The sequence below is a fragment of the Falco naumanni genome, chromosome 4, assembly GCF_017639655.2.
Source record: "Falco naumanni isolate bFalNau1 chromosome 4, bFalNau1.pat, whole genome shotgun sequence".
Classification (NCBI taxonomy): domain Eukaryota; kingdom Metazoa; phylum Chordata; class Aves; order Falconiformes; family Falconidae; genus Falco; species Falco naumanni.
The window spans coordinates 74394624-74419247 of NC_054057.1; the positions used below are offsets into that span (position 1 = coordinate 74394624).

Here is a 24624-nt window from a genome sequence, read left to right on the forward strand (position 1 = left end):
GCCTCCTGCGGGTGGAGGTGCTTCAGGAGGCCACGCAGGGCCGTGTCCCCAGCTCAGCCAGCCTGATGGTGACACCCACGGGGCCTTCAGCCCCGCAGGGGCGCCCCGGGCCGGGTCGCTGGCAGAGGCCTGAGGCTGAGGTCGCAGGGGACGTCACCCGGAGACGGCCCCTGGGTTCTGCCCCAGCACCTTCCCTGGAGCGGCCCGGCGGGGGGCGGCAGGCCCCGGCCTGGTGTAGGGGGCAGGCCCAGCGAGGGGCGGCCCGGTGAGGGCAGCAGGCCCCGGCCCCGGCCCAGCGTAGGGAGCAGAGCCCGGCCTGGTGTAGTGAGCAGGCCCAGCGAGAGGCTGCCCGGTGGGGGGCGCAGGCCCCGGCCTGTTGCGGCCCGGCGCGGGGATCAGGCCCCGGCCCCCAGCTGGGCCAGCGCTGCCCAGGCCCGCCCCGCCGCGGCACCGCCCGCCGCCCGCCCCGCCCCGCAGCCGGCAGGTGCCGGAGCCACCGCCGGGAGCCGGCAGCCGGTAGGTGCTTCCCTGCGAGGCCGAGGCGAGGGTCAAGCGCAAGGCCCGGCTGGGCCCCGGGGGGCGGCGGGGCCGGGCGGGGGATTCGGCGGCAGAGGGGAGGCGGGAGGCCCGGCGGGGCCAGTGCCCCCCCAGCCCCGGGCAGGCCGCGGCGGCCTCCTGGTAGCGGGTCCAGCTGGAGGCGTGGGGACACTGCGCCCGGGGACACACACACACACACACACGCACGCAGGAGACGTCCAGATCCCGCCGGCGCTGCTCAGAAAAAGAGGGATGAAAACAAACGGCCGGTTGACTCCTTGAGGAAGGACCCCGCTGCTCCAGGTGGAGGGAAGGTCCTTCGTGCTCTGCCCTGGCTGCGGAGCCCCAGTCCCGGGGAGAGGAGGTATGGAGAGGTGGAAACGTGGGCCAGGAGAGGAGGAGGCAGCCCTGGCTCTGGGCTGGCCTCCAGCGCTGTCCGTAGCCACCACGAATTGCCACAGGGTGCTACTAAAACCTTAGAAAGCTTCAGCTTTGTACCGTCAGTACCCTCAGCGTTGTACCCGCAGCAGTGTGGGGTTGGGACAGCAGGATCGGGATGTGCTGGAGGGCTGGAGCAGTGGGAGCGGGGTGAAATTTAATCTGATGGAAAGCGAGGTCATGTACTTGGGAAAAGACTTTGTGCTGTAAGGCGAGCACTCTGGCCCGGCAGAGGTCATGCCAGCTTGTAGAGAGGACGGCTGGGAGCTGCCAGCAGGGCACAGCTGCGAGAAGAGCAAATACGATCTGTTCCCCAGGAGAGGAGGGAGCCAGGCCTAGGTACAAGTGTGTGTACTTCCCGGCATCCGCGCTCGGGAGATGAGCTTGGGCTGGAACTGCCTGCTCAGCGATAAGGAATGATGAGCCCATTTTAGAGGAGCCGAAAGAAACTCAGATGTCTTGACAAGCAGGAAGAGAAATTATGGTGGGGATGATATTGTCCACTAGCACGTTGGCAGCGCCAACCCTGTGAAACGAGGAGGGCTCATTCTGCTAATGTAGTGCATTAGCAAATGTATGTAATGTAATGTAATGCAGCGCAACAGCAAATAACAATAAATAAATTTTAGCTGGAGGCTGGGAGGTCTTTAACCATTAGAGTGGTGAGATCTTGGTTCTGCCTTCTAAGGGCACTGGAGAGGCAAAAGCGTAGGAGCTGTTCAGGCAGCGTTCAGTTGCTTTATGAAAAGGTTGTGAGGGGTTATGATTTCTTCTAAACAGAGGGATGGGGCTTGGACTCTGGGAAGAGCTCCAGGGCTGAGCTGGAGCAGGCAGGCTAAGATGGACACCGCCATGCCAATGTCCTCAGGATTGTCCGTGTGGGTCGTGCTCAAGGTTAAACTTGTCTAAGTCACTGCAAGCGTAGGTGTGTGCCCCTTGACCCAAGGCGTCACTGAAAAAGTTGTTTGGAGATAGTCTCCTTGCACTGGTGAGAACTGGTGAGGGGCTGGGCAGTTGTCACGTGCCAGGCAGAGCCTAAAATATCGAGTGGTAGACTCTAGGCCAGGCACAGTGCTTTAAATTATAATTGTAGTGGTTTGGGGCTGTATGTAAAACTTTCTGGGAAACACTTTGTGAATATTCAAGATAGCCTCCTGTTTGTCCCTTTTCAACCAATGTGCTTGGATTGGGGTTTGCGTTTCAGCAGGGGGCCTTCTGCTTTCCGGAATGTGGGACTGGAGTAGGCAGTAGGGGAAACTACAGTGAGTATTGAGTAATGCTTAACCATAGTATGTCATTCATTCATTTTTAGGAACTAAACAAACTTGGGTCAGTGTGGAAAATGCAGGCTAAAAACTTCCTTTTCCCAAAGGCTTCTCTAAATGTTGTAGCGGTGTCCGTGTGCCCCAGGAAGTCCCCAGGTGTGTCTAGCAATGTACCTGCTCTGTTCTCCTTAGGCATTATGTGAGGAATGAATGAATTCCTGCTTGGAGGTGGGGAGACGCAATGCTTTAGGACCTGATACGAGGCTGTCTAGTGGTGTGGCTTGAGCACAGATGGGGGATGAGGCTGTAACGAAGGCAGGGTGATGGGGCAATTTCTCCAGATGTCCCCTGAGTGATGCCAAGTGGAGCAAATATGCTCAGTCCACCCCAGCTGCTGTTGTATGGGGAGTGGTGCTGTGGTGGCTGTCTGGCCAGGGCTGCACTCCAGGAGGTGCTGAGGAAAGGGACGTGCATGCTCATACGCTGAGTACAAAAGGATCTTGCCACAGGTGTGACTGGGACAGTTGATGGAGAGAGAGCTTCTCTTTCAGAACCTGAGTCCTTCCTAAGAAGATGGAAGACTGCTGAGTTTCTTGTTGTGTTCCCTCAGCAGGTCCTGCACCTGAAATCCAGTTCTGAAATTCATTCCCACGTTTCTGTTGTGACTGGAACTCTGTCAGCTGCTGTTATGAAAGGAGGGACAGTGTCTTCATCAGCACCTTGTTTTGGTTTATGAGCATGTTTTTGAAGCTCACTTCCTAATCAGCCATGCTTTCTGTGCTTGGGAAATCACTCAGTGATACAAAGTGCAGCAACTGCTTTCCTTCTGGATGAAGCACAACTGGCAGATGTGCTCTGGGAGCGCAGCTAATGCACTTCTGTAGTTGAAGGGCATTCAGCCAGGGGCCAGGCTAGAGCCTGTCCACAATGCTCACACTGCATGTGTTTCAGGGTGTTTTGGGTCCTTGGCACAGTGTTGTCATCTGCAGAAGTGTTGCCGTTGCTGGTGTTACTCACTGACATAGCAAGAAAAGGGATGAAAGTAACTTTATTATGTAAAAGATGATATTTTTTCCTGTTCAGATGTGAATTTAGCAGATATTTAAAGTATTTAAAGGATGTGGTTGATGCAGAGATCTTCCAATATGAGGATGAGTAGTTTTGGAAGGAGATACACAGGCTTCTGGTATCTGCTGTGATCTAAGAACAGTTTTTGGCCTATGGGTAAAGAAAAAGATGAAATTAGGTGTTCTATGTCTGCTTGTGGTACCGTTGTAAAGCCCTGTGTAAGATTTCGTATGGTTGCTTTAATCAGGAGAGAATATCCTAGACTGAAAGAAGCACAGCCCTGTTGCAGACCCTACAAAAATGCTATTAAAAAGAGTTTAAAAAACCTAGCATCACTTTTGCTGGTATTACCACAGCTCTGTGCATGTGCTGAATGTGTCAGTACCACAATGTTTTTTCTGTGTGCAGGCTCACATTTACTCAGCTTTGCACCAAGCCTGAGGAAGAGATTGATGGCTGCCAGGTGAGATAAGGAGGAAATAGTGTTTGTGTAGTACAGAGATTAAAATAACAAGGCACCAGGACTGAATATACCTTTGAGGTACTAGACAGGTATGCCAAGTTCTCATCAAACTGTGATGAGATGTTCTCCCAGACTGATCTGTGCAAAGCTGCTGGAAGCGGGGAGGATAGGAGAGTTGGAAAACAACAGATAGATGCTGATAACGTCTCGTGGCTCTTAGCAGTAGTCAATGATGTTCTAAAAGGAAAGATTTTAATTGTACAGTGCTCTTCCCTTCTCCCGATACAGTAAAAGTGATGGTTTGTAGTGGGAACTTCGAGTTGTTCTGCAAACTGCTGGAGGTTTTCTGAGGTTTTTGTTTCCAGGACCTGATTTTGCAGTGCAGGACCTGATTTTTGTTATGCGGACGAAGTACTCTAGCCTGAAACTGATTGACTCTCATGAAGATTTGAGAGCAAGGCACCTGAGCACACACGTTTGCCAACACCGGTGTGTGTGTACCATTTTTTTCCTTCAAGAAACACATGATGAGCAACTTCTGCCTTGGGTTGCAATACTGGCTGTTTCGCTGCTGTTCCCGATGGGCACTCTGTATCCATCTTGCTTCTCTCTACTGGAAAGAAGCTGTGCAATTTTCATAAGCACTGTCAGATCTTTGTGTGCTCTGCAAAGGACATATCTCCTTTTCTGATCAAAGAGAACACGATTAGAACATGCTGTAGGATATCACAGTCCATTTTCTCAATGGTATAAAGTCTCTGAGGCAGGGGGAGCTCAGTTTTTATTTCTGGCTTGAAATGCTCAGGGAAGCTCTTGGCTGCTGTTAGTTTTGCTTTGGGCTCATTCATTCAGAGCTGCCTCGTGGCTGCAGTCTAAAATTTGTTGTAATTGTGGTGAAAAAGGGCTGTTTGAGAGCCCAGAGAGTACAGCAGGGCTGTGCTGGTCACGGGTCTGGGTAGAGGCTGGAGGTAGGAAAGAAGCTGTTTCGTGCTGCGCATCTCCTGTGTGAGGCCCCACTTTACTGCAGCTATCTTTAATCTGAACTCTCTCAGCAGGCCTGAATTTAGAGTAAGAAACTACAAGAAATACCCCCAAAAGATGGCAGTGTAATTAGCATCTTAGGAATTGTGAAGAACAGCTGCCAGCTGTGTACATTTGACTTTGTATCTCTCTAGCGTGATGAAACCTGAGGTGATCAGAGAATTAAATGAGCTGGGGCTTTCCATGCAAATTAAGTAATATATGTCTCTGTTACTTATTGTGATTAGTAAGGTAACTCTGCATTAGTAATAGTTATGTTTCCTTTACCTCCTGTATCGATAAGAAAATTGAATAATATCCAGTTCTCTTACAGATTAAAAGATGCAAGATAAAGCATTTGTGCTAAGATAGTGGTCCCACTACCCTGAACCAATTTGCAGGTGGACATTCTCTATTGGGTATGTCCCCAAACTCAAACCTTCTTTGATACCCGCTCTCTGCATTTGGAAAGAAAATATTCTCTACCTTACCCTAACTAAGGCCGGCTACTTGTTAAGAGTTTTGGAAGATGTGTTTTTAGAAGGAGCGTTCTAGCTTGAAGTTTACACACTTACTGTTTCACCTTGCATTCCATTTTATAATCGTAAATTATGGTACAAATTATGGATAAAATCATAAACCTGGTGCATGCACATCCATGCTCTAGCTGTATTTCATCTTTATTTACTCATTGCATTGCGTGGTCATAGAGAAAAAGAATTTTACTTTAAAATTTTGAACCAAGCCTGTTTGCTTTGGGACAGTTTCCTTGAGCTCTTATTTTGGGAGTGAGGGTCAAGGCTGGGTCTGATTGTGAAGATGGTGTAGTTATTCCAGCAAATCCCAGAGTTGGGAGAAGGTAGGTCTTGGGGGGGAGCTGCCTTCTCAGCAGAGTGCATCCCCTGCCCTGCCTGGGACCGGTGGTTGGGAGACTTGGGGACCTGTGTGAGCTGCAGGGAGAGGCTCTTCGACTGCTGCAGTGGGGTGGGTTAGGCTCTCTGAGCTCCCTCCATGGCTTATACCGGCTCCCTGAAAAAAAAACCAAAATACAGCCCACTCTCAGACTAAAAGGACTTTGCAGATGTAAAAAGGAAAAGCGCAGAGACTTGCTCTCTCTTGCTGTTGGGCTGCGTGTGTAGACACAGTATGCTTCCTGCCTCACTCCAGATCTCAGCCACTATTGTTTTTGTGAGCGCTAACGTCTCAAAATGGTATCTGCTGCACATATCCTTACAAAGGAAGCCCTGTCTTACATCATTTGACAATTGAATCTTGTACTGAGCCAAGATGTGGTGGCTGAGGCACGGTTACATGTGAACACAGGTTATCTGCCAGAGTCTGGGGATGGCGGGCGCTGTCAGCCTGCTCCCTGCAGGGGCAAATTCTGAGGGTCTTCCCCCTTCCTACCTTTGCATCTTTAATCTGACAGTACCTCACGGTGCAATATAAAAATAATTGGAGGGTTTTTCCCAAATAAGTTTTGAAGCACAGTTATTTGATTGAAAAGATACAGCCCCCTCCCTAGTTTGTGAGGGGTTGCTGAGGAATTGTGTTAAAAATAAGCCCTCATTGCTCAGAAATGTCTTGTGCTTCTTCCCAGATCCCCACAGCTGGAGAGCAGGTATAATCTTTTAGAATATGAGTGAATAAGATTACTGTCCTGGGGAGAATTATTGTAAAATGGGTATCGTTTAGGTCACAAAACAAAGATTGCCATGTGGGAAGACTTGATCAAAACTTAACCGTAGCCTGGCCTTCCCCAGGGCTAGATGGGCAGTGCTGAGGCTGCCTGTGAGATGGGAGTGCTTGTCTTCTGCCCAGCTGTTTGCAAAGAAACCCATCTGAGTTGTGCTTTACCTTGTGCCCTTCCAGTGTGGGTAAGGGACACAGCATCTCAGCCTCTGCTAGTAGCATCCCTGAAATGGACTGCACTTTCCCTTCTGGAAAGCACTTGTCCAGCCTGTGAGTGTTTGTGATACCGGGATGCTTGTGCTGTAGAGGAACAAATAAAGGCAAAGATCGGGGCACATAGCTGGAGCAGTTTGTGTCCTGGCAGCCGTGCGTGGCCGAGCGGGCATTGTGTCGAGAGGCTGGTGCCAGGAAGCACCACCAACTTTGCCTGATTCAACCACAGCTAAATTTGTCTCCCAGGAGCAGAAGGAGGGTCGACTGCTTTTTATGGCAGTACCATGTGTTTGCAGAGCTTTTAAAAATAAAGATTGGCTAATATGTTCTGGATTGACTTGTTCATATCTCCAAGACCCAGAACAGCTGCTGTCCATGTTTTCTCTCCTTCCCTTTTGGGTTCTTTTGTTGTGGTGTGTTTTTTTGTTGTTTGTTTGTTGTTTTTTTTTCCCCGAATGGCCATGACTCAGCCCTTCCCTGCTGCTCTCTGAGTTTCCTGGTTTCTGAATAGGCTATTCTTGGGCCAGTGGCTCCTGACAGATAGGAACAAGGGGAATGTTGTGTTGTTTTGGTTGGATTTTTTCTTCTCTGGCCTGTCTTAATGCTCTGCTTCCCTCTGATTTTTTTCCTTTTTCTCAAATTACTGAATCATCCTAAATTGTTAGGTGCCATTAGGGGTGTGTTCTTGCCCGTGTACCGAAGGACCCCTTCTCAGGAATGATCCCGTCTGTGATCCTTGCACAGCACCAGCTTTTCTGTTGCAGCAGGAGGGTGGTGACACTCACGGAGGGTTAAATTGATACGGCTCTGTCTGTTGTAAAGCTTAAACCTCCCTTGGTTTAGCCCCTCTGATTCCAAGGGACTGTGTTGGGCTCTCCAGTGATCTGCCTTTGGAGGGGTGGATCCGGGTGAGGACCACTTCTTTGTGCCATGTCCGTACGACCCAGGTGGTAGATGACTTTCGCTGCAGAGCTAAGAGGCAGCACACTCCGGTTCAGCGGCCCAGTGTGACTTGGGATGCGTGCTGTCTCGGTGCGTACTTGCACAAGTAAGGGGAAAAGATGAACTAGAATTTAAAAACAAATCAAAAAAGCCTTCTGATTGCTTAATTAGTTATTGCCCCCACCCTGGACGGCAGAGGCTGGAAATCTGAAGGATGTTCTCTCTGAAATGCTTCATGATGCAGTTACGCAACTTCTTAACACAGAGGGCTTTGGAATTTCTTCTGAACTTTTATTCCTCTGTAGTGTGGGCTGGGGAAAGTCACCTTCCAGTGGCAGGTAGTACACCCTGGGCCAGGCGTGCTGGCTGCCTCTCTTGCTATGCAGCTATGCAGTTAGAAGTGAACATGGTGTCTAATACTGAACAATCTTTACTGGGTTTTAGTTTTATTAAGAGCACAGCTATTTCGGTCAAGACACAGTTATATGTGAGGGGACGAAGCCCAAGCTGTTGTATATTTTGCCTTGAAAATACAGTTGGCTTTTTTAAAAAAAAACAGAGGCACACTATGTTTTCACTAAGTCTGTAGTTACCGAGAGAAATTTTTCAGACAAAAGTACTAGAGGACTCAAAACACAAGGGTAGTGTTCTTCTTTAGTATCCCTCCACGTTTTTGGATGCTCTGTATTGTTGTTAAGCCAACCAAGATAAAGGCTTTTCTGTGCGAGGAGGCTTTGAGAACATCCACTGCCAGATTAAATTAGCCTTTCTGAGAACAAATTAGTCGTCGTGACGTAGGCAGCCCCGCTTACTGCAGCTGTGAAACCTGTGCATGTTGGTACCCACAGCAGATAACTTGAACGTAGATGTGATAGCGGTGTTCGGAGTGCTGTTAACTTGAGATTAGGTTTCTGGCTGGTGATGAATGAAAAGCAGCCCATTGAATTTTATTGATTATTTCTTCAACTAAGAAGCAGGCACCCTTATAAGAGAGGGAAAGGAACCCCTGGGGGTTCAGCACAGGTTTGTTTTGGGAGGAACTCATGGACTAAAGCCAATGTTGTATCCTTGCTGCAGTGACTCTCCAACCTGGGGTGCTTTTGAGGTCCTCAGGGGTCCAAGTTGTCACCCACCATGTGGCAGAAGGGGAGCATTGGAGCCTTGTGTTGGAGAGGAGGACAAAGACTAGAGTGCAGGGTGGAGGAAGGCAGTCACGATGGGATTGCTATATTGCTGCCATCTCCTTTGGGCTTGTGTTTTTAACTGACCACTAGGTAGATAAATAGCTGTTGCTAACATGTGTGTTGCCCTTTCCTTAAAGGTGTGTTTGTTGGGAGAGGGGTCCGCCGGAGTCAAGAAATTACTCAATACGAGTTATGCATCTTGCTCATCTTTATTAGCTTCTAACACTTCTTATATAGCCTCAATACACAAGCATGTTCCCAAAGCAAACATATAATTGGTTATTAACCCCTAAGCACGTGCTGCTCTCACACCACTAATTATCATGATTAGAACAAGCATTCTATCCATGCAGCTATTTGCGTTAGCTATGTTTTAGCCTTCCAGTTTGTTCCTCCCTTTATTCCCATTCAGCTCCCTATCTCCCTTGGCCTTGCACCTGTCTTCCCTAACAGCTGCAGCTTGTTACAGCCACGGCCTGTTAGTACAACAAAGTTACTTGGTCTCAGGATTCAAGAATAGATCAAGGCCGCTTTCTTGTTAACTTCAGCACAACAACTTCAGCACAATTCTAATTCCAGGCCTGGATTGTGCAGATCTTTAGGTATTCTATGGCCACGCTTCTGCAGCCATTCTTCTACATGTGTTCAGTTTGTCTTCTAATTAACGTTGCATCTTTATTCTGCTTAATGGTATGTAAGGAAGTGCTTGCAGGAGGCGTGGATGTGTGCTGGAGGCTCAGTTTGCCCTTCCCACCTGCTCTGCTGTGACCATTCAGCTCCTCCAAACTCTTAATCTTTGAGCAAGAAAGTGAAGCTGGGACTGTTTCCCTTGCAGTTCTTCCCCTGGGCTTGTTGTAGGTCCTCCACACAGATGTCACGTGGATCATATTTGCATTTTGGGAATGGAGGTTCCCCCAGAGTTTGTGGCTTCAAGCTACAGGTGTCATTGTTTTAGCCTTTCAGACTCCCTCTTGGGTGCCACAATTCAGGATGTGTTAGCGCGGTGGGAGCTCAGCTTTGAGCTGGCTGCTGGGTTGTTCTGATGAGAGAGAAAACAGTTCCCAGCCTGTTTAGTGTTGTAGCTGTGGGAGCAGCTCTGTCATCAGGCTCAGGAAAGGATTTAGGTCCTCAATCCCCCAGAGCAGCTGAGCTATTTACTTGCCCTGAGGGCACCTTGTTATTTTCACCACTCATCCCCTGCTGTGAGAGCAGCCAGCCAGCCTTAGGACTGATGAAACCCTCTGACCAGTGATACTTTTAATGTAACAGTAAAGCAGTGAGGTGTTGCCTTGACAGAGAGGCAGAGAAAGAGTTTAAAAAAACTTAGAACGGGGACTTGAGGATGTGTGTCGCTGCGTATTAAAGATGCTTTGAATCCAGCTGCTATGCCCAGATTTTCAGTGAGGTCTTCTGCTTGCTTTGTCTGTGGTTCTAGAGTTGGTGCAGGTCATATCCAGGTGCTGTCCCACATGTGCCGAAACTCAGATGCTGCCTGGAGAGGTGTGAGGACATTGTCTCTCTTCTTCCTTCACCCTTGTTTTCAAAGGGAATACAGCTTTGTGTGCCTGACTGCGTATCCTGCTGAACGTGGCCAGCTGATTTGTACCTTGGTCAATGCCTTGGCAGTTCTGCTGATGTTTAAGCGAGCCAGGCTAACGATGTGGCTTCGCATGTCTTCGTTGGCTCCCCTAGCAGGAGTGCTGTCTGTTGTCTCCGTGCAAGCAGCAGTGGCAAAGGAGGCTCGTGGGGAAGCAGCTTTTGGTGTGATCTGAGGGACAGATGTGTAGCAGCTCGTGATGTGGCTTTGTTCAGCAGATAGCGACAGAGTTTTGGGGAAGGGGTTGTGAAGGAGTTGGCAGGAACTTGGTGCTGCAAATCGAAACCAAAGTCACAAAGTGCTGTGGAATAAAAATGACTTTCCTGGACCTGAAATTTAGTGCAAACTAGCCAAGTCTGGCTGGAACTGGAGGGAGAAATGGGACGGGCAGGAGCTGTGTGTGACTCAGGGGTGCATCCCAGAGCTCCCTCTGAGCCGCTGTGGTGCTGCTGGAGGTGACCCAGCACTGGGCACACTCAGTGGCTGTTGGTTAACTGCAGGGGTTTCCCCCTCTGTGAGCTGGGATGTTGTCATCTGTCTTTGAGCAGACCAGATGAGCTGGGTTTGGGAGCAGGTGAGTGCAGCGTACCCTCCTCCTGTCTGTGGGATGAGCGAGCCCCATGCTAGCAGTGTGCGGCGCCATGCTGAGAGAGGTCCTGGTCTGGAAATGGGAAGGTCTGGTCACACCGTGGGAGCAGGAAGGTGAGTGTGTGATGCCTGAGCACAGAGGATTTCCTCCGGCGCACATGGCTCTGGACGTGTGTGGGTCCTCCCTGTTGGACTTGGGAGAGATCTCAGACATTACACACACACTCCTGCTTAATTGCAAACCACGCTTCTTTGCAAAGAGTGAGCTGTGGCCTGAAATAAAATTGAGTGACATAGAGCACTTCTTGCTAGTCTTCGGGGGGTGGGGAGAAAAAAAAAAGGCAAGGTGACACTGTACCTGTTAAATCTAAATGTCAGCAGCTTCTCCGGTGCCAAGGCAAGGGTAGATGTGAGGATAGAAAATGCTAATGTTGTTGGAGACTGGAGCTGGTCCCGTAGCAAGCTAGTGCTATACTCCGGATAAGAAAACATTGGTAGAGTGACATATGTTTTATACATCACTTGGAAGGAAAATAGATCTGGAATCGCCACTGATGTATTGGAAATTATTTCATTGTGTTGCAAAATCTGCAAGGGAATTCTGAATAGGCTGTTGGGCTCTGATTAATTCTGAAAATTAAATGCGGCTACGTCTCCACGAAAGTGCTGATCCTCTGTGACTCTAATTTCCTCCTCCCTTAGATCTTACTGTGTTATTTAATGGAAGTCACACATCTACTCAGTTTGATTCAGCAATGATGTAGCTGTATTATTTGACTTTTTTGCAAAAAAATTTATAGAATGAGGGAGTAATGAAAAAATGGGTGCAAAAAGGAATAAAATCTTTTTAGTGCAGTTTTGGGAAGGAATTTTATAAAATCCTGAGTTGCGTTGTGAGATGTAGCATCTAATCATCCTGTATTCGTCTTCTCTGTTCGAGAGCTGGGAGGTGCCATTGGAATGGGCTGGCAGCAGGCTGTGACAGCAGGTGACACTGTTGCGTGTAGGTAACTGAAGAGCAGAACTTGCCACTGCTGCCTGCGGCAGAGCTTGGCGAGCTGGTGGGCTCTGGAGGAATTAGAGTGGTCCCTGGAGAAACTGCAGGCTGCCTGATCCCTAAAACCCCGAGTGCTGGGAGTGGGAGGGACTGTCAAGGGGGTCATTCTGCTTTTGCATGCTTCCTAACTCGTCCTTAAAAAGTCCCATCTTTTATGGGCTGCCATGAGAGGCGAGCTGTGGAGCAGTGACTCCCTTTAATGCAAGGAACTGCAGAGCTGTTGCCTGATCTCCTCTGGGACTTCTGCTTGCTGTTAAGCTTTTTGAGCAGCTGGGTTTTTTTGTTTTCTTTAAATGAAGGTTTTATCTTCTTTAAATGAAGAACTAGTCTTGTGGCACTGTTAAGTTTGGTGTTATGTTAAAACACTAGTATTGGAGTAGATCTTGGTTTGAGTTGCTCTAGATTATTGCAGGTTATGTTTTTAACATTGTTATTAACTGGATATCAAATGGGTGATGTAATGCAGCATTTATCCTCTCAGGGGAAAACTTAAGTAGATGCACAAGACTCCAAGCAACAGCTGCTGCTATCACTGGGTGCTTTCCCATGGATGTTATCAAGTGTTAGCTTGGACTGTTTGCAAACTTCAGTGACGGTCTTACGGAAAAGCTGACTTTTCCCCAGAGATTTGGCTTGCGGCACCCTCCTTATCCGAGTCTCTCTGGAGCAGATTGCTGAGGTGCAGAGGAACTCGGGTTTGTTTTTAATGTTTCCTTTAAATTGCATCTTTGCATCCCTGAGAGCACCTGGCATACTGTAGTCTCTTCTCTGGTGAGGCCAGGTCACCGCCTGGTAAGGTCTGAACAGTAAGCACCTCCTGGGTGGGAGAGGGTGTGTTTTCCAGGGCCAGCAGCAGCCTCAAGGCAGCCTGGCTGCAGCATGCTCTGTGTTCAGAGAACTGTCTTCTGGGGCAGCTGTCCTGGCAGTCCAGAGTGCTCTGTGCATGCCTGAGCCCTCCCTGTTGCCCCTAAATGTGTTAGGGCTGGGGGTCAGTTATGAAGTATAGGGCAGTTGCCTCTCCTCCCTGGTAGCTCACAGGCTCCCTTGCAGGCCCCCTTGACCCTTGTCAGATCTCACCACTGGCACAGTGAACTCTGCAGACAGTGTGATGCTTCCTTGCAGCTGTGTTGCAGCTTGGGAGCCCACCACAGAAAGCAAAGAGCTACCCGAGTTCATTGTTTTCATTGTGGCTGGTTTTTCTTTAAATGTTCAGGTTAACCAGGTCCTGGCAATGCTGTTTCTGCAGCCTCAGTGTGGAGAGCCAACAAGCACTTGGTCAGCCCATCTGGAGGCGAATAGCACTGGAGAGAATCCCAGAGGCGGCAGCAGGTCCTGACAAACGCTCCTCCCGCACGTAACCCTTTGTGGGTGTTGCAGATAAACCATCCTTGTCTTAAGCAGAGGGATTTTGTGTCCGGTTTTCCTGATATCCATAGAGAGGAGCTGTGCAAAGCAGTAATTTGAATCTCTGGCTGAGGACAGCTGAGCCTGGGCTGCGTCGTGGAGATTATCTGATTGTGCTTTGGATTTAATGCCCTGAGAAATCTTGCTTTGGACACAGCACCTGCCTTCCTGCGAGATCCTGCTCTTAGCTGATTTGCCTGCTGGGTGACGCTGGCACACAGAAGGTCAAACGGACGTGTCCAAGGTCCCAAGGTAAATGGCTGCAACAGGGATGCTTCTCCAGAGATTTGCATACTGTAGAGCCCAGCGGGGAGCTTTGGCCTTCTGACTTAGCTGGGTTGAGTGGTGAATAACCTTCCACTCTGCTAGTCCTTTGTCTTAAAGGACTACTTCTGTCCTGCTTTGCCTGCAGAGCTCTTCATCCCTGCACCGAAAGAAGAACCTGGCCCTCCTGGAAGCAGCAGTTTTCTGCAGCTGAAATCTGACTGCCGAAGTGTGGGAGAAATCTGCTGCTCTGTGAGCAGCCTGGCTGCTTCTGCACGGTGGCTTTGCGCTCCCTGGCAGCGGTGCTGGAGGAGCAGGGATTGCACTTAGGGAAACGCAGCCGAGTCGCTTGGAAAAACAGACTTTTCTGTTAGTCCTTAACTTGGGTTTCCATCTGTGCCTTGCCCGAGTGTGTTGTAGGCATGCGCCCTCTTGCTGTCTTGCCCAGGACCAGGATGATGAGTTGTGGAGGTGCTGCCAGGGTTAACTGCGGGGTAAAGGAGGGGGTACGTGCTGCACGGTCAAGGATTGTCCCGCCATCCTCTTTCTAAAGGAGGCTGCAGCGCTGCCTGGTCTTTATTCGTTTCCTCCTGACTCTGGGGAGATGGTGTGCAGGCTGGAGGCTGCAAATGTGCATGGGAGGAAGCGAGGCTGAGGGGGAAGTTTGGCTTGCTCGCAGGGAAGGCATCTTTTTTTTTTATTATTATTGTTGTTGTTCCTTGTAAAAACCCAGGCAGAAGTAACTGCTGATACTGCTTTCTCAGCAGGGATTTTTGCTGTCTTTCAAGGTAAGAGCTCACTGCTGTGGGTTGCATGTGGTGCTTTCAGGAGCAGTGGGAGTTGAGCCATGTCCCTGCAAGCTGTGTGCGTGTGAGCAGGCGTGTGCACAGAGAGGGCAGCATCCCTGACTTGCTCTGTGGCACAGGTATGATGCAGAGAACACGCTGCAGAGCAAGGTCCAGGCTGGGCTTTGGAGATGCTGCTCAGAAATGCTGTCATGGAGGAGGGGAATTGTCATTGCCACAGTCAGAGTGTGGCTCTGTCCGCCTCTCATCCCACCCTGTGCAGTTCAGTCTCTTCTTGCTACCCCTAGAGCCTTCTAAAGGGTGACAAGCTTTCAGTCAAATGATGTTTTGCCAGCATCTGATGTGCCTTTTGTGCTTGTACCTAGCATATCTGTCTGCCTTCCTAGTCTGAGTATTTCCCTTTACCTGTGAAGCCTGTGGCACAGGTGGCTTTTCTGGGGCCAGGAAGGCTGGGGTGGTGTTGGCCACAACGCTGTTCCGTTTTTGAAAGGAAGGAGGCTGGCCTCAGTGCGGGAGACCAGCTTCTTTGGAACTCTTGACTTTGCTTTTGAAGTTGTATTTACAAAAGCCTGGAAGCTGAAATTGGCATCTGTTTGATGTGCGATGAAGCTGAAAGTGGTCATATCCTTTTCTTTTATTTATTCATTTAATTTTAGTGTGTTTTTTCCTTTTCTAAATATTGGAAGTTATTTTTTATGAAGGAAGAACTCCAAAAATGTGCAGCAGCAGCTTTTGAAGTGCCAGCATCACTGAGCATGGTTGAATATGAACAAACACCGAGTCCTGTCTTGGTGGCTGGAGCCACTGCTCATGTAAGCAAAATAAAGCCGAATCACTGTGTCTCTCCAGTTATCAAATACAGGAGGAGCACAACCGATGCAGACCATGTTTCTGCTCGTGGGAGTCGATCTCAGCTGTGCTGTGAGGCTGAGTCAGAGCTGCATGGGGCCAGCACTGCACCATCAGGGTTTTTTGCACGTGAGTTAGACTTGCTAACGGTCTGGTTCGTCCTTCTCAGGTTTGTCTCACCCTGGGTGATTTTGTCCAGGAGGAAGCAGCCTGAAGCACACATAGCTGCTGCCTGGGAAGAATGGCATTCCCAGAGCAAATCTTTGGGTTTCCAAGCAGTGCAGGAATTATCTGTGACTGTCTTTTTCATGGCATTATCTATTTTATGATGTGTTAGCATATGTTCATATAGGACCTGTTCTGGTGGCATAGTGTTCCCCAGTCCCACTGCACAGTTCAGTTGTTTTTCACAAGTGGTGCCCACCATACCTGTTTGGAGAGCAGGTCAGATGGGCAGACCTTTCCCTTCGCCATGTTTGAATCCCAAACTGTTCCCGCAGCGATGTAGCAGAGGGAAATACAGCCAGCAGGCAGCACTGGACCCTAATGCATCAGCTCTTCTCATCGCCACTGTAAGCAGCTGGGAGAGCTTTGTTTTGAATGTGTCAGTAATGGGACCCATGCGCTTTGGGGTATCGAACCCTAATTAACTAGAGCCGGGGTTGCTGAGCAGAGGAAAGGGGTGGATTGGAAAGCCTTGTGTTTCCACACGCAGGGCTGTGTACTGCCCTACCAGCTCTTTGGCTGTGCTCACTGCTGTAGAGAAACCTCAGGCAGACCTCTCGAGGCTGGGAGTTTGCCCTGGTCTGGAGGGATCTAGAGGTTTTGTTCTTCTTCTTGCCTAAAAGCTGCCTAGAATGAGACCCTGGGTTAGCCAGGCGTAGGGGAGGACCCGTGGATTGAAGCCATAGCCAGGGTAGGCCAAGGGCTTTCTGCCTTTGGGGCACTCCTGGTTGTGTCTGTCACTCTGCCCTGCCCCAGGAGGGCTAATGGGAGTGGTGGGAATCGGGATCTTTTCTCTATTGTTTTCTTCAGCAAATGTCCAGCCTAAGCTGTGTGTAGGCTCCCACACAGCTGTGGTTTAGTCCCTCGTGCCCGTGCTGAATCCAAGCCACCTGTAAAGGCCACAAGCTTTGTGACTGGAGGAGAGGACGAGGAGTGACTGGGTGTGCTTGTGTAGTCCCATGGCAGTGCCACAGGGCAGGTGAAGCTCACTGGAGAAGCGAGACCAACCACAGCTTGCTGTCCCATCCATGTCACAGCAGCACACACCAGAGTGCACCAGTATGGGCAACGCTTGCTGTCACCACAGCCGAGCATGGCTTCGTGTTGCCGATCTAGCCTTGAGGGCGGTAATGGGCTCGCACTGAAAACAGCGCAGAAATACCCTGCCCGAGCTCGGTGTGTCCAGCCTAGCAAAACAGAGGCTGAGTCAGGGTATGGCGACTGTTTGCAGCAAGCAGGGAGTGAAGGAAAGCTGCTCAGGCTCAAGGCCAGCTACAAGTAAACTAGAAACTGTAAGGACGTTGGAGCAGTGGGGGCCTGGAACAGGCTTCCCATGGGACTGGCAGGAGCAGGATGGCCAAAACGCTGCTGGAATGTGAGGAGGAGTTCTGGGGTTTTGTCCCCAGCGAGGGAAAGAGGGATGGGCTGATGCAGCTCTGCCCTCTGATCGTTGTTCTGCTTGGTTTGTCGTGCTGCCAGCCCATGGGGGCCCTTTGCTTGTCTTCTATGTTTCACGTGAGCAGTGTTTACAAGGATTGCGTGGTGGGTTCATCTTCTGTAGTTAGATAGAGGAGCCAGTAAAAGCTGTTCTTCCAGTTGAGAAGAACTAATCTGTGTTTTTAGCTGGAAATAGCATCTCCTCTGTGCATCCTTTTATTGGGAACTGACTCCTTTTGAGTCTTACGATCTTGTAATGGGTCCTTGCTTCCAAAGGGCTTGCACTGGACATTGGTGATTCCATCATATCTTGAACTTAAGCTCGGTAAACTTGGCTGAAATTATTTGTAAAGCTTTTATTTTTCCCCTAGGTGTTTGGTTGGTCTATAAGCATGGTTATTCCAGTAAGCCCCAGTGCGGATGCAATTTCTGCAGTCTCTGGGAACTTTTCTTGCCATGTGACAGCAGCTAGTTTTGTCTAAGCTGTTTGCATGGCACAGAAATGCACTGGTGGTTCAGCTTTAATAAACTGATATGCTTAACGTGGGACAGCTTTGTAGTGTGCTGGCAGAATGGCTCGTCATGCTGGCATGGGTGGCTGGAGATCCCGGGGCATCCTTGCTGGGAAAGGTGCACGAGGTCCTGCGTGCCGTGAAGGCCCTGATGTGGGCTGCCAGCAGAGCCCAGTCTGTCTCTCCATGGTGGTGCCATGGGCAGGCGAAGTCTTGTTTCTTTTTTGCAAGACCCAGGGAGCAAAGTCAGTCAGCTTCACCAAAAGGTAAAAAAGTGGGTAAACCCAGAAATGACCAGCAGCAAGAATCCTGCGATCATGTTTTGGTGGAAAATACTGCTGTGGGTTTGTTCAGCAGCTGGATCTTCCCAGCTCACCTGCCTGTGCTCAGGCACCATCAATGTGCTTCAGTGCAGAGGGGCTCTCCCGGCAGGGTCTCCTCTCTGGGTGGGTGGGTTGGGGAAGCTGCCCCTCTGCAGGGGTGCTGTGAGCTAGCTCCTCAGAGCAAGGTTGCCTCTCTGCGCTGCCCCAGGCATACTGGGGGAGGATCTGGGTTGCTTTGCTTTGGCCATGCTGCTTTTGAGAGGGAATGCTGCTGGGTCGTCCATGCTGGGGCAGGGAGTGATGTTCCGGGGTAGCTCCCATCTGTGTGCCCTCCAGTTCCCCATGGAGTTTTCTGGCAGAAGTGGGCTGGGGCAGGTTTTGTGCTTCTCACATCAAGATAAAAGAAAACACAGGAGAAACAGCTTCTAATAGGCTTAAAAGCAACAGGTTTTCTTTTCCTCCTGGGAAGGGCACACAGCCAACATCTTGCTCTTTACAGATCTCTCTTAATAAGCAGAATATTGCATTAAGAGCGACTGAGCCTGCCAAGTACGAGCAGCGCAGCTCTGCAGCCCCTGCAGCTTCTTTTGTCCGGGCGCACACGTGGCTCTGAGACCCACTGGCCATCGCCTTCGTGGCTGCCTTTTCCTGCTGGTCAAGGTGGCAGGATTAATTGCTGGCTCAACCTGGGGGCGTTGCTTCATCTGACGGGCGTTTATAGAGCGGCTGGTGGAGCGTGTGGGTGGGATTGCCTCTTGATCTCCTCATCTCCTCAGTTTTCTCACCAGCTGCTTTCATGACAGGGGGAATGAGGCCGGGGAGTGTTGAAAGATGATACATTATGGGAAGGCAGCATCTGAGGGGTAATGGGAGGAGATGTGTTACATTAGAAAAGCCGTGGGCTCAGCTGGCCTGCGCGGGCGAGGAAGGCTCCCAGCGCGCTGATGTCCCCAGGTGAGGACTCGGGGCTGCTTGGGTTGGGCTGGGCTCATCCAGGAGCCCTGCAGGCACGGGGACAGGAAGGTCCGAGGCTCCTGGGTGTGCAGGGTGGCTTGGTTGGCTGCTTTCAGTGGAATAAGTCCTCCTTTTCTTTACATCCCCAGTGAAGCTAAAAAGAGCACGGCCCAGTTTGTAGCTTTTGTAGGTCACTGAAGGAGAAGGAGGGCTCTGCAGTGCACTGCACTTTGGGTGCTTTCCTCCATCTGGGAGCGCTCTGTGCCCTGGCAGCTCTGCTGTGCCTGCTGCACAGGCTGCTGCTTCTGCCCCTGGCTCTGAAGGAACAAATTGGAGAGAAAAGCAGGAGCAAGATGACCCCCAGCTGCCCCAGTATTGCACTTTGAAGTTGTGTGTCTGCAACATACCACTTCAGACCTCTGGGGAGAAATACTAGTCAGTAAATGAGGACATTCTGGGGAGACCCTGTGCCTGTCAGGGCTTTGGTCACTCCTGGGGGGATCAGCATGTTCCTTTGCGCTCAGCAGCAGGTCATGGTGCCCCTCCACAGACTTGTGGCTTCATTAGCTTTCCTGCCACCTTGCAGGAGGCTGCTCCGAGGCAGGAAGCACGAGCTAGAAAAACAGGAGTGGAATAAAGCAAATCCAGGCAGGTCAGGGAGGGATGGATCTTCCTTCCCATACTTGCCGAGGCCTTGGCTTCGCTTGACCCAGCACCTGCGGATGGAGGTGGTTGCGCCCCAGAGACACCGCTCTGCAGCACAGGCAGGGCTGGGGCTGCGCTTGCTGCCTGGCCCAGTGCCCGTGGAGGCTTGTGCCATGCCGTGCCATGGAGGTTGGCATGCCCTGGGCAGGCTGCCCAGCACGTGGTATTGGTGCTGGGGTCGGAGGGACCTCACTGCCTCTGCCTCCCTAAGCAGTGACCGCAGCAGGGTGCTGCCTGTCTCAGCCCTGAGACCCCTCGGTCCTGAGCTCTGGGGCTGAGCCGGTGGTTCGTGCCTCCCCAGGGCTGCAGCAGCTTTGCTGGTCATACCTCAGTGCAGGGGTCCAGAGCTGCCCTGGCTGTGCCCATGGGAAGTTTGTGGGCTGGTTGTAGCCTCGGTGTGTTTTTCCTGCTCAGTCAGGTGCTGCTGGAGTGGGACCTGTGTGGGCCCAGCTGAGAAAGCGCTGTCCCCGCAGCGTGCTGGCCTGCCTCGAGAGCGGGAGACCAAGGGGAGAACAGGACAAGCAGGGTCCCATTTGCTCCCGGCCCACTGGGAGCAAAGGATAGGGCATTTAGGTAGTTGCTAAGACCACAAGGAGAACTCCTAGTGCTGCTTCCCGGGCACTGACAGCAATGTCACCATGTCCTGTGCCCGATGGCATCCTTCCCGAGCACCGAGTGAACAGCCTCTCAGTCGTATTTCCCAGTTTAGTCACGTCCCACCAGATATAACTGAGCCAGAGTAAACAGGGAAATCTGGTTTCTTGATGCCATTGCACTTCCTTGGAGTTCAGAGCGTGTTGGTAGGGCTTTTCCACATGCTGAGGACATGTGGCCTCATGCCTGCCACAGAGGGGGCACACGTGGGGTGGTTCCTGCCCAGCCCCCCTCTCCCCACACCTGCACTGGGGAGAGGAGAGGGTTTGGTGTGGTGCCTGAGGCAGTGCTGTAGCAGTGGCTCCTCTCCATCTCTGTAACTCGCTCACTGTCTCCTTCACACCACGCAGGTGGGGTAAACCAGCTTCCAAACTACGCTGCTCGGAAGAACAGCTCTCTGCCTCTGAGCTCCCTGCTGCAAGGAAGAGGACAGGTAAGGTTTACCCCATGTAAAATAACGTCTCCAGCTGTTAAAGGTGGTCTTAACTCACTTGATGAGATTATTTAGAGATGCTCTCTGTGGGTTTGCACCCTCTGCCTCTCAGAGTTTGTGCTTCAGGCTCAGGGGGTCCTGCCGTGCCGTTGGGGCACAACGTTGCGTGTCACACTGCTGGGTGGAGCTGGGGGGCTGCGGGCAGCTCTTCCTCATCTTTGGCAGCCGAGGCGCTTGGCAGAGCAGCTTCTAGCACGGTATGGCCCCAGCAGAGCCACCCCGAGGACGACTGCACGGTAACGCAATGTGGGCTTTACAGGGCAAGCCCTGCAGTGCTAGCAGGCAGGTGTCACACCTTGGATGCGCTGCCTGGGTCAAAGCCTGTCCTGCTTTGTGGCTGCAGCCTTGTTTCTGCCCGGGGTGGGTGCTGAGGCCAGTGCAGCAGTGCTGCCAGCCCTGGACCCTCCGTTACCGGCTGCCTCCTTCCACAGGCACAGCACAGCTCCGGGTGGGTGCCTGCGGGCGGCCGAAGGCTGGTGTCTCTTCTAAAGGCTTCTGTCCTTGCAGGGCTGCCCTGAGCCATGTCCAGCGACCCTCCGCCACCCTACCCGGGAGGCCCCTCGGCACCGCTGATAGAAGAGAAACATGGCCCACCCATTGCAGCAGGTACTGGGGGGCAGGGGGGCCCAGCTGCTCCGGGGTGGTGGGGTGACATTGCCAAGCAGGCAGGAGCCAGGCAAGTGTCGTGTCCCTGGGAGCACCCTGGCCGTGGCCTTTCCTTGCGGCCCTGCCCCATGGCATGCAGCGCACTGGGGAGGGTGGTGTGATGCCCAGCTCCATCCGTTGCCGTATCGCCCTGGGGAGGCAGGAGGCCCCAGGGGCAGTGACACGACCAGAAAGCACTCCCTGCGCAAAGCCTGGCTCTGCTTGCTGCTGTGGGTAACGGGGCATGAATTTGGGCTTCTTGTGGCCCAGACGATGAGGCTTGGCGAGGTGCCCCCCACCCCATGTTGCGCCCCCTTTCCCTGCTGGGGCCAACCCCCAGACCACTCAGCCAAGCCCCCACCTCCCCACCAGCTCTGCTGCCAACTCTCCATTTCCTTTCAGATGGCGTCACCCCAGTTGTGGGACAGCCCCAGGGGGTTCCCATCCCCCCGCCTGAATTTGGACCTCCCCCATATGAGCCACCCTCCCAGCCAGGATTTGTGCCCCCCCCCATGCCCACAGATGGCTCTGGGCCCTACGTGCCACCTGGTGAGTACTGCAAGGGGCCACGTGAAGCAGGGGGCGGAGGTGATGGGCACGGACCCCCCCTCGGAAACATGTGGCACCCGGTGCCCCAGGGAGTGGGGTGGGGGATACCACGTGGTTTGGGGCTGCCACTGGGGGCTTGCAATGAGGCTCCTCGGGGTGGGGGGCACAGTGCCTGCAGCAGGGCTGGCCCCAAGTCTGTACTCAAGGTAGTGGTGTGGCGGCAGGGGGGGCTCCCAGTGAGGATCCCCCCGCCGCTAGTGAGCGTCTCCTGCCACATCCAGAAACATTCACCTGTGCATGTTTGTCGTTCCCAGCAGGTTATTATCCCCCGCCGGGCCCTCACCCCCCCATGGGCTACTACCCTCCCCCAGGCCACTACCCCTCTCCTGGTGGCCACACGGCAACAGTGCTTGTCCCGTCTGGGGCTGCCACCACAGTGACGGTGCTGCAGGGTGAGATCTTCCAGGGTGCCCCTGTGCAGACGGTGTGTCCCCACTGCCAGCAAGCCATCACCACCAAGATCACCTATGAGATTGGGCTCATGAGCTTCCTTCTTGGCTTCTTCTGCTGCTTCGTGGGGTAGGTGCTGACAGCAGCAGTGATGGTGGTCGCTCAGCCCTGGTCCTGGTGGCCTTGGCTGAGCTGTTGGGCACAGCAGGGGCCTTGGTGCTGAGGGTTACTGGGGCAGCAGGTGCATTGGAGCCCTGGGCTTCGGCCAGGGAGGGGAAAGTGCCACCTCCGAAGGCCTGTTGTAGAACCTGGCATCAGAGCAGGGGCTGTGCACCCCCAGCCCAGAACCCGTGGTGCTGCAGGGTCTCTCCTTGTGGCCAAGGGCTGGCACCAGGAGGGGCTGTGGGAGGCTCCGTGGGAGGGTTCCAGCCCCCTGCCCCAGCAGTGGAGGCAGGTCAGGCCTCACGGTCTGTGCGTGTCTCGCCAGGCTCTGCCTTCCCTCTGTGAGCTGCGTGACTGCTCACCAACTCAGCTCTTACCTCTGCAGCCATGGCAGCAGCCCCCAAGGGGCAGGGTGCTTTGTCCTGGCCTGCACATTGGCAGGGGGTCAGGGTGGGCTGCCAGGGGCCAGTACTCACCTCTCCTGCCCCATACGTGCCCCCCTGGGGGCTGAGCCCACTGGCTGCCTCTGGGGTGCCTGAGCTCACCACGCTGCCTCTTCCCGTGCTCCAGGTGTGATCTCTGCTGCTGCCTGATCCCCTGCCTGTTCGATGACTTCAAGGATGTGACACACACGTGTCCCAACTGCAAGGCCTACATCTACACGTACAAGCGCATGTGCTAACAGCACCCCAGGAGCCCCGGGAGCCCGAGCCACTGGAATGACACCGGCCCTCTCCCGCTGCCATCCTAGTCTATGCGTGTGCAACACTCCTTTGCTTAACCCTGCGGTGGTGTGTATGTGTGTATCCTGGCTCCCTGCCGCTCAGAGCTGTGACCACCTTCCCCAAGCTCTGGTCCTCGCTGTGAACAGTTAGATTGGCAATGCTGACGCACAGGGGAGGTGGGCCCAGGCCCTAGATGCTGGTGGGGGGGGGGGGCTGCCCCACAGCGTGCAGGAGTGGGGGGTGTCGCTCTGCCCCCCCTTATGCTCCAGTGTGCTAGCGAGGCCCCTCTCGCCTGGAGCAACCCTGCTGCTGGAGGCGCCCACCCCTCAGTGCCCCACAGCACAGGGGATGCCCAGCGGCAGGGACGTGCTGCTTCTGGCAGGGGGGCACCTGCAGCATCGGGGAGGGAAGGGGACAGGGGCAGCCCACAGAGCACACGGGGGGGCACCATGGCCCCTGTGGCCTTTTTAGGAAGGGGCCTGGTGACAAGGCAACAGATAGTGCTGCACAGGTACCAGGTCTCAGCACGGTTCACGGCCCTCTCCAGCCAGGTCAGCGTGCAGCCCGTAGGCAAGGCCGCTTCCCAAGGAGAGACAGGCAGAGCTGCCTTTGAGGCACGGTGGGGGGAGAAATGGCAGCAGCACTGCACCCCTGATCAGCACCTCCGTCCTGCCAGCATGGCTACCAGGCTACCAGCGCCGGTGGCTGCGGCTGCTCCAGCTGCATGTACCTCCTCCCAGCCCCCGCGGTGGCTCTTCTGGGGAAGGAAAGCCCCTGGCAGTTCCTCGCCCACCTGGCAAACTGTTACCGAAAACGTATCCGGCATGTCACTGCCTGCCCCAGCACTGTAGATTAGAGGAGTTTGTTACCAGGCCGCAGCTGGCTCGCAGCTCTGGAGCAGACCCCTGCCCACCCACTGCGGAGCCACTCCCAAGCCCAGCAGGGTCTGTGGGCACGCACCCTGCAGCACCCATCCTGACGCCACTGCAGCTGCACCCTGGGGGTTCCTCGTTGCATGTGGGTGTAGGGGTTTATTTTTAGCTCACTTGATATGGGGCAGAAGGAAGGGGCCAAGCAGGCAGCGACGGGAGCTGCCAGCAGCACTAGATGGATGAGGGCAAGAGGACCCGGGAACTATTTTCAGCCTCTGGGGCTGCTTTCCCCCTCCAGGCCCCCAGCCCCTGCAGCCAGGGCGGCTGGAGCGTGCAGCCCCGAGAGCAAAGCGGGGGTCTCTCGCTACACAGGTCTGCAAACTCAGCCTGGCCTGCACAGGCAGCTGCTGTTTACTCAGAGGTGGAACTGTGGCACTAGTCAAGTTTTTATGTAAATAAATAACAGACCCTGACCTTGTGTACATCTTTTTTTCCACAACAGATCTGCACCCCAGGGGAGCTGAGGATGAG

General features: G+C 52.8%; 1 protein-coding gene across 5 annotated transcripts; it reads left to right on the top strand.

The window, feature by feature from the left end:
• The first annotated feature begins 392 nt into the window (after positions 1-392).
• Positions 393-24566, top strand: CDIP1 (cell death inducing p53 target 1). 5 transcript variants are annotated; one of them, XM_040593252.1, is made up of 6 exons: positions 393-516; positions 20548-20630; positions 21198-21296; positions 21738-21884; positions 22199-22463; positions 23067-24566. In XM_040593252.1, exons 3-6 carry the CDS (start codon positions 21212-21214, stop codon positions 23176-23178), a joined length of 609 nt encoding a protein of 202 aa, XP_040449186.1. In that variant the 5' UTR covers positions 393-516; positions 20548-20630; positions 21198-21211; the 3' UTR covers positions 23179-24566. The 5 variants fall into 5 exon arrangements, with proteins under 5 accessions (XP_040449186.1, XP_040449191.1, XP_040449187.1 ...); XM_040593257.1 differs by having other exon boundaries at positions 22202-22463; XM_040593253.1 differs by lacking the exon at positions 393-516 and adding an exon at positions 543-901.
• The last annotated feature ends 58 nt before the right edge of the window (positions 24567-24624 follow it).